Below are 13879 nucleotides of genomic sequence, written 5' to 3' on the forward strand. Positions count from 1 at the left end.
CATGCTGTATGCCCAGTCTGAATCCCAGCTGTGCTCTGAATCTAGTAAATTCATCTGTTGAAAGAAGTCACCTTTCCTAATGCCAGCTAAGATGAGAAGGAGATGTTTGTCAAAAATTTCTTAGCAAAAGAGAGTTTTATGTTCACTCACATACATAATACATGTATGCTTAGTGGAGAAACTTAGTTTCGGGAAGTTGGGTTAGAAAGTGATTTCCTGGCTCAGAACGCAGCTCCCACAACAACGCCTTACTTAATGTGCGAAAGATATGCTGTGGAAAAAAGACTATACAGAAAGCTACATATTTTCAGTGCATTTTTCATAAAGGTCCATCCAATCTATATAACGTGGAGGGTTAAGACACAAAAGCATTTCTTAGAAAGTTTTCTTGTAACCATTTCATTCATGTCTCTCCTTTCCAGCGTACACGTGTCCCCCAGTTCAGTTTTCTTGACATCTTCCCAAAAGTCACCTGCAGGCCTCCCAAAGAGGTGATAGACATGGAGCTGAGTCCCCGGAGGAGTGACACAGAGCCTGGGATGGATCAGTGGGAGTTCTGCAGCGAAACTTTCCAAAGACCTTACCAATATTTAAGACGATTCCATCAAAACCAAAACCTAGACACGTTTCAGTATCAAGAAGGCTCTGTCGAAGGCACCCCAGAGGAATGCCTCCAGCATTTCCTGATTTACTGTGGGGTAATAAACCCATCCTGGTCAGAGCTTCGGAACTTTGCTCGGTTCCTGAATTATCAGCTCAGAGATTGTGAGGCCTCTCTCTTCTGCAATCCGAGTTTTATTGGCGACACATTGAGGGGTTTCAAGAACTTTGTGGTGACCTTCATGATATTTATGGCAAGAGATTTTGCCACACCGTCACTCCACACCTCTGACGAAAGCCCGGGGAAGCACATGGTCACCATGGATGGGGTTAGGGAAGAAGATCTAGCGCCCTTCTCCCTCCGGAAGAGGTGGGAGTCGGAGCCTCACCCATACGTTTTCTTCAATGACGACCACACCACCATGACGTTCATCGGCTTCCATCTGCAGCCCAACAGCAAGGGCAGTGTCGACGCCATCAATCACTTGACTAGGAAGGTCATCAAGAGAGACGTCATGACCACGGACCTGTACCAGGGCCTGCTGCTCCAGAGGGTGCCTTTCAATGTTGACTTTGATAAACTGCCCAGACACGAGAAACTTGAGAGGCTCTGCCTGACCTTAGGGATCCCCTGGGCCACTGACCCCGACAAAACGTATGAGCTCACGACAGACAATATGCTTAAGATCCTTGCCATCGAGATGCGGTTCCGGTGTGGGATCCCGGTTATCATCATGGGAGAAACTGGCTGTGGGAAAACCAGGCTTATTAAATTCCTTAGCGACCTGCGGCGTGGTGGTGCTAATGCTGACACCATAAAGCTGGTCAAGGTGCACGGAGGGACAACTGCAGACATGATCTACTCCAGAGTCAGGGAGGCTGAAGATGTGGCCTTCGCCAATAAGGACCAACATCAGTTGGACACCATCTTGTTTTTTGATGAAGCCAATACAACGGAAGCTATAAGCTGTATCAAAGAAGTCCTGTGTGATCGTATGGTGGACGGCCAGCCCCTGGCTGAGGACTCTGGCCTGCATATTATAGCTGCCTGCAACCCGTACCGGAAGCACTCTGAGGAGATGATCTGCCGTTTGGAGTCAGCTGGTTTGGGCTACAGGGTTAGTATGGAGGAGACGGCCGACAGGCTGGGCTCCATTCCTCTGAGGCAGCTGGTATACCGGGTCCATGCTCTGCCCCCGAGCCTGATTCCTCTGGTGTGGGACTTTGGACAACTGAGTGACGTTGCTGAAAAGCTCTACATCCAGCAGATTGTCCAGAGACTGGTTGATTCCATCAGCCTAGATGAAAACGGGACTCGCGTGATCACAGAAGTCCTCTGCGCCTCTCAGGGTTTCATGAGGAAAAGAGAAGATGAGTGCAGCTTTGTCAGCCTCAGGGACGTGGAGCGCTGTGTGAAAGTTTTCAGATGGTTCCACGAACACAGCGCGATGCTCTTAGCGCAGCTGAATGCCTTTCTCTCCAAGTCCAGAGTCAGCAAAGATCACACCAAGAGAGATCCCGTCCTCTGGTCATTGATGCTGGCCATCGGGGTGTGTTACCACGCCTCTTTAGAAAAGAAAGACTCATATCGGAAAGCCATCGCCAGGTTCTTTCCGAAACCATATGACGACAGCAGGCTGCTTCTGGATGAAATAACGCGGGCACAGGATCTTTTTCTGGATGGCGTACCTCTGAGGAAAACCATCGCCAAGAACTTGGCCTTGAAGGAGAACGTCTTCATGATGGTCATCTGCATCGAGCTGAAGATTCCCCTCTTCCTGGTGGGGAAGCCTGGCAGCTCCAAGTCTCTCGCCAAGACCATTGTGGCCGACGCCATGCAGGGCCCGGCCGCCTACTCAGATCTCTTCCGCAGCCTGAAGCAGGTCCACCTGGTGTCCTTCCAGTGCAGCCCGCACTCCACCCCACAGGGCATCATCAGCACCTTCCGGCAGTGTGCCCGCTTTCAGCAGGGGAAGGACCTGCAGCAGTACGTCTCTGTAGTGGTGTTAGATGAGGTGGGGCTGGCGGAAGACTCACCCAAAATGCCCCTGAAGACTCTGCACCCGCTGCTGGAAGACGGATGCATTGAAGACGATCCCGCCCCCCACAAAAAGGTCGGCTTCGTAGGCATCTCCAACTGGGCCCTTGACCCTGCCAAGATGAACCGGGGCATTTTCGTGTCACGTGGCAGCCCCAACAAGAGAGAACTCATAGAGAGCGCCAAGGGCATCTGCTCCTCAGACATCCTCGTCCAGGACCGAGTCCAAGGGTACTTTTCGTCCTTTGCCAAAGCCTATGAAACGGTGTGTGAGAGCCAGGACAAGGAATTCTTCGGGCTTCGTGACTACTACAGCCTCATCAAAATGGTCTTTGCTGCAGCAAAGGCTTCAAATAGAAAGCCTTCCCCGCAAGACATTGCACAGGCTGTCCTTAGGAACTTCAGTGGCAAGGATGACATCCGAGCTTTGGACATCTTTCTGGCCAATTTGCCCGAGGCCAAGTGCTCAGAGGAAGTCAGCCCCGTGCAGCTGATCAAACAGAACATCTTTGGGCCTTCTCAGAAGGTGCCGGATGGACAGCTGGAAGATGCTGAGTCCCGCTACTTACTCGTGCTGACCAAAAACTACGTGGCCCTGCAGATCCTGCAGCAGACATTCTTCGAGGAGGACCAGCAGCCGGAGATTATTTTTGGTTCTGGTTTCCCCAAGGACCAAGAGTACACCCAGATCTGCAGAAACATCAATCGTGTGAAGATCTGCATGGAAACAGGCAAGATGGTGTTGCTTCTCAACCTGCAGAACCTCTACGAGAGCCTCTACGACGCACTTAACCAGTACTACGTCCACCTCGGCGGCCAGAAGTACGTGGACCTCGGTCTGGGGACCCACCGTGTCAAATGTCGGGTTCACCCCAACTTCCGCCTGATCGTCATCGAAGAGAAAGATGTCGTGTACAAACACTTTCCCATCCCCCTCATTAACCGGCTGGAGAAGCACTATCTGGATATCAACACGGTGCTGGAGAAATGGCAGAAGAGCATCGTGGAGGAGCTCCGTGCGTGGGTGGAGAAGTTCATCAATGTCAAAGCAGATCATTTCCTGAACAGGCACAAATACAGCCCCTCTGACGTCTTCATCGGCTACCACTCGGACGCCTGCGCCTCTGTGGTGCTGCAGGTCATAGAGAGGCGGGGTCCCAGGGCCTTGACGGAGGAACTTTACCAGAAGGTGTCTGGGGAGGCCAAATTGATCTTGCTGAACTGCGCTACGCCCGATGCCATGGTCCGGCTGAGCGCCTACTCGCTGGGCGGGTTCGCAGGGAAGTCGCTGTCGCGGGAGTACTTCTACAGACAGAGGCACAACTCCTTTGCAGATTTCCTTCAGGCGCACCTGCACGCGAAAGACCTAGAGCGCCACGCCATCTTCACAGAGGTGTGATTGTCTTTCTGCACTTGTACCCTATCCCTTGTCACCCAAGAGTCCTAAATCCCTAGTGTCAGGATTCAAGATTCTTCCCCAGGCAGCGGTTAGGGATCCTGCAGGGAGATGCTGAGACGCTGAGCTCTCCTCCGTGGTAAGTGTGGGGAGAGCCAATTATCTATGTAGGTCCAGTTAACCAGGTGCTGAGTGCCTGGGTCTGTGCAGTGCACCATGCTGGTAACAGCACCATACACAATGTTCACACCAACAAATAAGGTACCATGTTCCAGGACCGGGCCAAGGGCACTGGGGATGCACAGATGAATCTGTAGCCCTTGTCCTTTGTTAGCATTAGGGAGCATGGAGAGACCAGCACATGAACAGATGCCATCAATATCATACGATAAATGCCGTGCTTAGAGGCAGCAGGGAGCGGTGCAGACCAGGATGCGAGCTCAGATGAGATGTTCCCTAGGAGAGGCCCCTTGCCGATGGGGAAGAATGGCCGGGAAGGGATTGTAGGCTGAGGGCCTTCTGTGGGCAGAGCTGCTGACAGCCTTTAGGGTTCAAGGTTGTAATGCTGAGATGGGACGATGAGGCGCAGTCAGAGAGAACTGCTGAAGGCCCTCAGTGACTCTGCAGAACTGCATCTCAGCCCTATGGAGCGGGTGCTGGAGGCACGCTTGTCTCCCTGGCTGGGTGAAGGGAGTCTGATGAAAGGCTGTTGTGGAAAAGACGGGCCAGTAGGGAGGCCGCTGGAACGGTACAAAGGAGAGGAGCAGATGGAACCCAGAGATAGTCAGGAGGCAATCTGGCAGGGCCAACACCACCACCCAGTGGGGGGATGGCGGGTGGAGGGGTCCGGGGCGACTCCCTCGATTCCTCCTTAGATGAGTGGACATTGCTTCATCATGACAGATAACGTGGGAACGGACAGCAGGTTTTGGAAGGCCAGTGATGATGTCCACCGGGGACAGGTTTTGATGCATCGTGCAGTTGGATGTAGGAATCTGAGCTCAGTGGTGAGGCAGGGATTCCTGGGCTAGAGCAGCAGGCCTTGAGGAACGTTTCGACTTGCACTGTGATGGGGGAGTGACCTTTGGGACAGGAGAATTGCTGACATCTGGGGGAAGGGGACGGCACCAACCATGAACTCCATCTGAAAGCATGAAGTCGTACTATAACAGGAAATGGCATTTGTGCTGAGCCCTAAGGGATCATGAGAATCTCAAGTATGGACCAAGCAGGCAGAGGCACGGGCCTCTGGGGAGGAGAGGAAGGCACCCTCAGGGCAGGGTGGGGTCGTCTCTCCGATGCCTTTGGCCCTGTAGGGCCTCCCGGCCCCAGCACTGCCGTGTTTTGGGAAAGGCCTTTGGGTTTGGATTCTGTGCCGTTATGTGGCAACTGCACCGCGCTGAACATCGCACGTTTCTAGGATCTGTCTAAACCTAGCAGCGGACTTGAAACCTTTCCTTGAAGTCTGGCAAGTAATTTGCATTTCTTAACTCTGTAGATCACCACTTTCTCCAGGCTGCTAACAAGTCACGACTGTGAAATTTTAGAATTAGAGGTCACAGGCAGGGCTCCGAAACCCACACTCCTGTGGCTGCAGCAGTTTGACACCGAGTACTCATTCCTCAAAGAAGTCCGGTAAGGTTCCCCGCCTTCCCTGCTGCCCTCTCCCTCCCCAGCCGCGGCCGCGTGGCTTCCGCGTGGCTTCTGCGTGGCGATGGTGCCCGCGCCGGTTAATGAGCACCACAGTCACTTGACTGAAATAGATCCTTGTTAAATCTCTCCCAGCGTCCCTCTCATCTCCATCATCTTCTGCATCGCGGTGTCTGGCCTAACATCCTCCTCCGAGAGCACCGTCCTCGGACCTCGTTAGGAGGCATTCCTTGGGTTTCCTCCCCTGGACTATCTGTTCTTACAGAAGAAAATCCCACCTGCGTAGCTGTTTCTTTGTAGCCTTTATGTTTCCCATCACTTTGGGGAATTTTGTTATCCATTTTTTAAGACAGAGAGCTCACTTGAATAACTTCCCTTTTCTTTCAGAAACTGTTTAACGAATACAGCTAAATGTAAAATCCTCATTATTCAGACAGATTTTGAAGATGGAATCCATAGTGCCCAGCTCATTGCCTCAGCTAAGTATGTTTTTAGTATTTTTCTCAGAAACTATGTAAAAAACCCAAAACATAGGAGGTCCTAGAGAATTTCTTCCTCGAAGACAGTATAGTATCATAATCAATATAGAAATAAAAATAAGAGCAATTCTTCCCCTGCCTCATTCCCCCAAGTGGGGATTAGGGAAACTGAAGAGAGACAAAAAGAAAAGGCCAATAACATTATAAAAATAGTGGAATGGGCCTGGGCAACAGAGCAAGACCTCATTTCTAAAATAAATAAAATAATTAGCCTCCCACAGTGCACCTCTAGTCCCAGCTGCTCAGAAGGCTGAGGTGGGAGGATCACTTGAGCCTGGGAGGTCAAGGCTGCAGTGAACTGCGATCCCACCACTGCAGTCCAGCCTAGGGGCCAGAGCGAGAGCCTGTCCTCCCCACAAAAAAGGTGAAATGCGAGAGGTGTAAATAATGGAACATTAACAAGTTATAAAAGGATGCCTTTGAAGCCTGTGTTTGTAGACATGTTTTGGTCATTATTAATTTTGAATTACACAATTTGAATTTATTTCAAGTTCGAGGGAAACAACAGTAGGTAAATGCCTTTATTCCTATTTATTGGATATTTTTATAGTGTTTGTAGGAGAAGTCTGATGCTTTTAGAATTAACTTTGTGCCTTTATTACTTAAAGTAAAAGTGATTTCTGGACCTTTTTGAAGCATTGGGTGCCATATTTCAGTTTGTGGCTTAAATCTCAACAAGAAACTGGCTTTGGCCGTTGGTCATCTGAAGGGAATGGCATTGCGCACAGAACTCTTTTTGAAATGGAAAGGTCCGCTGGGTACAGGGGCTGTTTCCTGTAATCCCAGCTACTTGGGAAGCAGAGGCAGGAGGATCGTTTGAGGCCAGGAGTTTGAGACCAGCCTGGGCCACACAGCAAGACCCCCATCGCTTAAGAGAAAAGAAGGAATGGAAAGTTCAGCTGGCCTCACCCTTAGTTGCACCGGGTCAGGCCCATTGAGGAGCACAAGATAGGGTTTCTGGTCAATAAAGGAATGCCACTTCAAAGTAGAGGACACAGGAATGGGGAAGAAAACGAGCCTGCTAAGAGAAGATTTCTCATCCCCTTGTGAGAGAAGAAATCACGATCGCAGGGGTCTGAAGTTTATGTAAAACTCATCGGAACGGGTGGCCGTGAGACCAAAACAACAGCTTGGAGAACACCCTTCTGCAGCTGCACAGCTTTGCTTTGTTTATTTACTTGTTTTTTGTGTGTGTTTGTTTTTAAAATAGGTATTCTTTTTTTTTTTTCCTTAAATAGGTATTCTGCTATAAATGAAATCAACAAAATACAAGAAAATGAGGACCGTATCTTCGTCTATTTCATCACAAAACTGTCCCGGATGGGAAGAGGAACAGCCTATGTGGGTTTCCACGGAGGTGAGATCAGAACATCAGTCAGGGTATTTATTTATGTATTTATTTATTTATTTGTATTCATTTATTTTTTGAGATGGAGTCTTGCTCTGTCACCAGGCTGGAGTGCAGTGGTGCGATCTCAGCTCACTACAACCTCCATCTCCTGGGTTCAAGCGATTCTCCTGCCTCAGCCTCCCAAGTAGCTGGGATTACAGGCGTGTGCCACCAAGCCCAGCTAATTTTTGTATGTTTAGTAGTGACGGGGTTTCACCACGTTGGCCTAGATGGTCTTGATCCATTGACCTCATGATCCGCTCACCCCAGCCTCCCAAAGTGCTGGGATTACAGGTGTGAGCCACCGCGCCCAGCCCAGTCAGCATATTTATTTAAGTCATGTTGGAACTGTTTCTCATTTGGTTCTGTGTTGTACAAGTCTGAAATTAGAATATTATTGTTAACCTCAAGAGGATTCTTTCCAGATGCAATTAGATTTCTTACTACTGATTACCGTGAAAACATGAATCCTGGGATGGGAGGCTGCGTGCAGCCTGTCCTGGACTGACTGTAGGCAAGCTCCTCACCTCTTAGCATGTGGGTCACACAGAGTGGAGACCCCCGACTCCCGACGGACGCTGTCAGGAACGCACCGATACGCCTGTTTGGCGGGGAGGGAGAGTGGCGGGGGTCGGACTGTCTTCAGATGTCTTTTTTTTCCAAGGAATGGTCACCAGCTATTTATGACATAGAAAAGTTGATATTCCAGAAATAGGAAAGTAAGTTTACTTGAATAATTTCCTGGAGAATGGAAGGCAGACCTTGCCAGTGTCCCCCACCCCTCACTAACTGTGATATAGCAAATACAACAATGCATGGGTGACAGAACCACAGGCCTTATCCACGCGTCCGTCCCACGCCTGCCATTGCAGGTCTTACCGTTGCTGCTTATGTTGAAGTTGTCGATGTGCGTAGAATCGGGTCGTGTGTAGCATAGGGTCGGGTGGTTCCTGTGCAGGCCCATTCCAGGGTTTCGGCTTCAGGGTGCCAGTCATTCATTGCGCAGCAAGATAATGACAAGCTGGGGTGTGCAATGTCCCTGCTTAGGGCTGAACAGCAGCCGGGAAAGACACGAGACGGTTGTGGGTGGCTTCACTCTTCACAGGGCTGTGGCAGTCTGTCCACATCGATGACCTCCGGAGATCCACCCTCATGGTTTCAGATGTGACCAGGCTGCAGCACGTCACCATCAGCCAGCTGTTCGCGCCCGGAGACTTGCCTGAGCGTGAGTCACGAGGCAGAGCCCCTGGGGAAGCAGGTGGTGGAAGGGCAGATGGCAGGTGTGGAGCGTGACGTGCACATGGCACTAGGAGCAGGGCCACCATGTTTCATCCCTCAGCAGGAGCTCGGGGACACATCTGCAGAACTGACTGGTGGCTCATCATAGAGCACCAGGGTCGAGCAGGTGCACTTACCACAGGCTGAGGTAGAGCTCTGTGAGCAGGCCGGCCATGGAAGTGAGCACCTAGAACAGGCCAGAGCCCAGGCTGGAAGGAAGGGGCTGCCTTGGGGGCTGATCTTCATGACTGTCATCTCTCATCTGGGGACCTACCACCACAGCGGGGGCCGGGGAAGCCTGCACTCGGAGGCTGAGCACACAGACTCCCAGATGGCACCGCTGCCAGTCCCTGTGCCACCTTCTCAGTGGTAACGCAATCACGTTTGCTTCGACTGCAGTGGGTTTGGAACACCGGGCGGAAGACGGCCACGAGGAGGCGATGGAAACGGAGGCCAGCACGTCAGGGGAGGTGGCAGAGGTGGCAGAGGAGGCCATGGAAACAGAAAGTTCTGAGAAGGTGGGAAAGGAAACCTCTGAACTCGGAGGCAGTGATGTAAGTTCTGGTTCTTGGGACCTCCCCTTGGGCTGCTGGTGATGCTTCTGAGCTGCATCTTTAAACGCTTTTGCATTGGGAGCTAGAGGAGTCACCGCCGCTGTGCAGGGGTGAGGATGGCGCCCCACTTTCCTCACACAGCGACGGTCTTGTTGCTGGTTACTGGGGGTTACTGGGGGTCAAGGGCATCTGCACCGGCAGTTTGGGGGGTGCAGGGCGGAGGTCGGCGTCTCTTCTTTGTCCGTGAGGACCGCCGCCCTGTGCATTGAGACCCTCGTCGCATATGGGTGGTTTGGCTTTTACCCACTGTGTCAGTGACAGAAACGGATGACCCAACCGTCTCCACCAATAGGTGTCGATCCTGGACACCACCAGGCTGCTGAGGAGATGTGTGCAGAGCGCCGTGGGCATGCTCAGAGATGAGAATGAGAGCTGCACGCGCAATATGCGGAGGGTGGTGCTCCTCCTGGGCCTCTTAAATGAGGACGACACGTGCCACGGTATGAGCCTCCCGACCCCTCTTGCCCCTGCCCCCACGTGGGCTCTTCCTGAGGAGTGGGCATCATTTCACTGCATGTTGCGGAACACCCTCTCAGGTTTCCATGGCTCAGCAGAAGCAGTGACACAGTGGGAATCTAAGAGCATCTCTCAGATTCTGCTCTAGAATTGGCCTGGCCAACGTACTTCCCTTCCTGGGGGAGGTGGGACAGAAGCACTCCGGAGCCAACATTTCAGCCACGGCCATGCTGAAAGTCTGTTTCTGCCTTTGTACAGCCTCTTTCTTGCGGGTATCCAAGATGCGCCTCAATGTCCTTTTAAAGAAGCAAGAAGAGAGCCAGGTGCACCCTCTGGAGTGGGTGGCAAGGGAAGCCTGCAACCAGGACGCTCTCCAGGAGGCGGGCACATTCAGGTACTGTGACTAAAGGAAGCAAGGAGTGGCTCCAATCTGGTGGCAGCATGGGGACCTGCCTGCAGGGATTCTCTCTCCATCCGGGCCATGGGGACTGAGCTGTTTCTTTCCAAACCTCTCAGCCATTCAAAGCTGTAAATTTTTTCCCCAAGAAGCACACAGTAGGTCTGGACAGTGGCCAAATGGCAGGTGCTGGACTCTTCCTCTAATTTCTTGTGTTTACAGTTTTTCATACTAAAAACTTAAAAAAAGTAAAACGTCTGTTCTTAAGAGTAGAATATTTACTGACATTTATGTTGTTAACCATGGAAAGGGCTGCTGTTTTCAGTTATGAAGTTAAAATGATGTGCAGAGCAGGCAGGGGACAGGCAGTATTTTCCCAGTCCTGCTGTTTGAAGAATGATAACAGCAAACCCAGGACCCAGCAGTACATTCACTGCCATGGTTATTTTTCTGTCACCCATGGGACTAAGCTTGATTATCTTGGATGTGGCCGCGTATTGAGGAAGGAGGGGTGCTCTGGGCCCCAGACGGAGGGTCTCTTTAAGACAAACTCTCAAACCTCCTGCCTGAAAGCCTAAGAAACCAGTGACTTGGTTATTTGGGCCCACTTTTCCCATCTCTAAAAGACAGCGGACTCCTCCATGAGTCCCCTTCCAGGTCCAGGCTTCTGTGCCAGTGATAGTTTCGCTTTGGGCCTACGGCCAGGTGTGATCTGCAGGAGGGAACATGAGGAAGAAGCGGGGTGAACGGGAATGGGGGCTTACGGAAGAAGAAGCGGGGTGGACGGGAATGGGGGCTCACAGGGGAAGAAGCGGGGTGAATGGGAATGGGGGCTTATAGGGGAAGAAGCGGGGTGGACAGGAATGGGGGCTTACAGGGGAAGAAGCAGGGTGAATGGGAATGGGGGCTTATAGGGGAAGAAGCGGGGTGGATGGGAATGGGGGGAAGAAGCGGGGTAGACGGGAATGGGGGGAAGAAGCGGGGTAGACGGGAATGGGGGCTTACAGGGGAAGAAGCAGGGTGAATGGGAATGGGGGCTTACAGGGGAAGAAGCGGGGTGGACGGGAATGGGGGCTTACAGGGGAAGAAGCAGGGTGAATGGGAATGGGGGCTTATAGGGGAAGAAGCGGGGTGGACGGGAATGGGGGCTTACAGGGGAAGAAGCAGGGTGAATGGGAATGGGGGCTTACAGGGGAAGAAGCGGGGTGGATGGGAATGGGGGCTTACAGGGGAAGAAGCGGGGTGAATGGGAATGGGGGCTTACAGGGGAAGAAGCGGGGTGGATGGGAATGGGGGCTTACAGGGGAAGAAGCGGGGTGGATGGGAATGGGGGCTTACAGGGGAAGAAGCGGGGTGACCGGGAATGGGGGCTTACAGGGGAAGAAGCGGGGTGAATGGGAATGGGGGCTCACCAAGGGAGAAGCGGGGTGAACGGGAATGGGGGCTCATGGAAGAAGCAGGGTGACTGGGAATGGGGGCTCACGGAGGAAGAAGCGAGGTGAACGGGAATGGGGGCTCACGGAGGAAGAAGCGGGATGACCGGGAATGGGGGCTCACGGAGGAAGAAGCGGGGTGGACGGGAATGGGGGCTCATGGAGGAAGAAGCAGGGTGGACGGGAATGGGGGCTTACGGGGGAAGAAGCGGGGTGGACGGGAATGGGGACTTAAAGACACCTTCCTCATGACCAGAGATTTTCTGATTCTACTTTTTCTCTAGTTATCCTTCGTTTCTCTCCTTGTCACGCCTTCTGAAGGGATTTTAGGAGATCAGAAATATTTTCTTTTCCCTCCGTTCCTCCTTGTGGACTCTATTGATGCTTTTTTTTTTTGAGACGGAGTCTCACTCTGTCGCCCAGGCTGGAGTGCAGCGATGCAATTTCCACTCACTGAAACTTCCACCTCCTGGGTTCAAGCGATTCTCCTGCCTCAGACTCTTGAGTAGCTGAGACTACAGGCACCCACCACCACACCCAGCTAATTTTGGTATTTTTAGTAGAGGCGAGATTTCACCATGTTGGCCAGGCTGGTCTCAAACTCCTGACCTCAGGTGATCCACTCGCCTCAGCCTCCCAAAGTGCTGGGATTACAGGCGTGAGCCACTGTGCCCAGCCTGTTGATGCTTTGTAATCCCTGACTCCACTCCCCGGGACCAGCCCTGAGTCACTGAACCTCCTCAGTCTGCTCTTCCCCGCTCTGCTGTTCATGCAGCGCTAGGCCTGGCTCCGTCGCATTCTGCAGTCACCGTGAGGCCTGCGCAGCCGCTGAGTGGTGGCCAGACCCGCACCCTCAGCTCACCTGCCCCAGGGCCAGCAGCACCCTGACTACCTCGATTCACCACCACTGTGTTCTGGGGACTGGAGTCCTTTGCCCTCTCGGGATTAAACGGCCCAAATCCTGAGAGTCCTTTGTGTCCCGAAGTCCTTTGTGTATCTGCCCGCCTGTCCAGATACAGCAGAACCAGGCTCAGCGGCTCCAGATATGGCGGAACCAGGCTCAGCGGCTCCCACCTCTCCCAGCGCTTGGCCCAGCGCCTGGGTTTTCCTTCTGCCTTTTGTGTTTGCGACACTTTTCCTAGTTTGCTGTTTTCTCCCTCTGCGCACTGGGATGCTTTATTTTCCCAGTAGACATTTTAAAATTCTTGCCAGGTTCCTCTGTACTATATATTTTAAAAATATAAGTATTTTTATTCTCTTCAAAAGAGAGGCTTCCCTTTTCCCCCAACATTAATTACCTTGTGGGTTTTTTTTTTCTTTTTTTTTTTTTTTTTGAGACGGAGTCTCACTCTTGTCCCCCACGCTGGAGTTCAATGGCGCGATCTTGGCTCACTGCAACTTCTGCCTCCCGGGTTCAAGCGATTCTCCTGTCTCAGCCTCCTGAGTAGCTGGGATTATAGGTGCCTGCCACCACGACGGTAATTTTTGTATTTTTAGTAGAGATGGAATTTCAACATGTTGGCCAGGCTGGTCTCGAACTCCTGACCTCAGGTGATCCGCCCGCCTCAGCCTCCCAACGTGCAGGGATTAGACGTGAGCCACCGTGCCCAGCCACCTTTTAATTCTTATCCTTTACACAAGAATTCTGAAATAGAGTTATTATTGTTACATGTAAATATATGCAACAAAATATATATAACAACAAAATGTCTTGTAGTTAACCAATTATCTTTCTGTCTGCCTGTCTGTGCATTCATCCATCCATCCGCCTGCCTGTCCATCTGCCCATCTGTCCGTCCGCCCATCTATCCATCCACCTGTCTGTCTATCAGACACTCAGATCTAGTGTACAAAAACATCAACAGGAACAAATACTTAGTTCCAGATAAACATGTGCCTTCTTGTTTAGTTTGATCTGGGACAAATTCATTTTGGTCTCTTCATCTGTATTATATTCTATCCACAACAGATTTTTAAAATATTTATTTTTTCCAAATGAATTGTCATAATTTTATTTATTTAGAGAACCTCGATGACTTGTTCTGAAAAATAGTTACATACAAAAATTATGCAGCCTCGCAGAAAATA

The 13879-nt window shown here is 51.5% G+C and overlaps 1 protein-coding gene across 10 annotated transcripts in view; it reads left to right on the plus strand.

Annotated features, from left to right (window-relative positions):
• Nucleotides 1–13879, plus strand: part of RNF213 (ring finger protein 213) — a 135184-nt gene that overhangs the window by 83765 nt on the left and 37540 nt on the right. For 9 of the 10 annotated variants that reach the window (XM_054457852.2, XM_063656912.1, XM_054457850.2 and 6 more), the window contains 8 exons: nt 423–4031; nt 5533–5669; nt 6072–6167; nt 7462–7580; nt 8719–8838; nt 9291–9445; nt 9798–9945; nt 10220–10355. In XM_054457852.2, coding sequence (XP_054313827.2) covers nt 423–4031; nt 5533–5669; nt 6072–6167; nt 7462–7580; nt 8719–8838; nt 9291–9445; nt 9798–9945; nt 10220–10355 — 4520 coding nt within the window. The remainder of the gene's footprint in view (nt 1–422; nt 4032–5532; nt 5670–6071; nt 6168–7461; nt 7581–8718; nt 8839–9290; nt 9446–9797; nt 9946–10219; nt 10356–13879) is intronic. The other variant, XM_063656911.1, reaches the window with a different exon arrangement.

Source organism: Pongo pygmaeus, chromosome 19 (assembly GCF_028885625.2).
Source record: "Pongo pygmaeus isolate AG05252 chromosome 19, NHGRI_mPonPyg2-v2.0_pri, whole genome shotgun sequence".
Classification (NCBI taxonomy): Eukaryota; Metazoa; Chordata; class Mammalia; order Primates; family Hominidae; genus Pongo; species Pongo pygmaeus.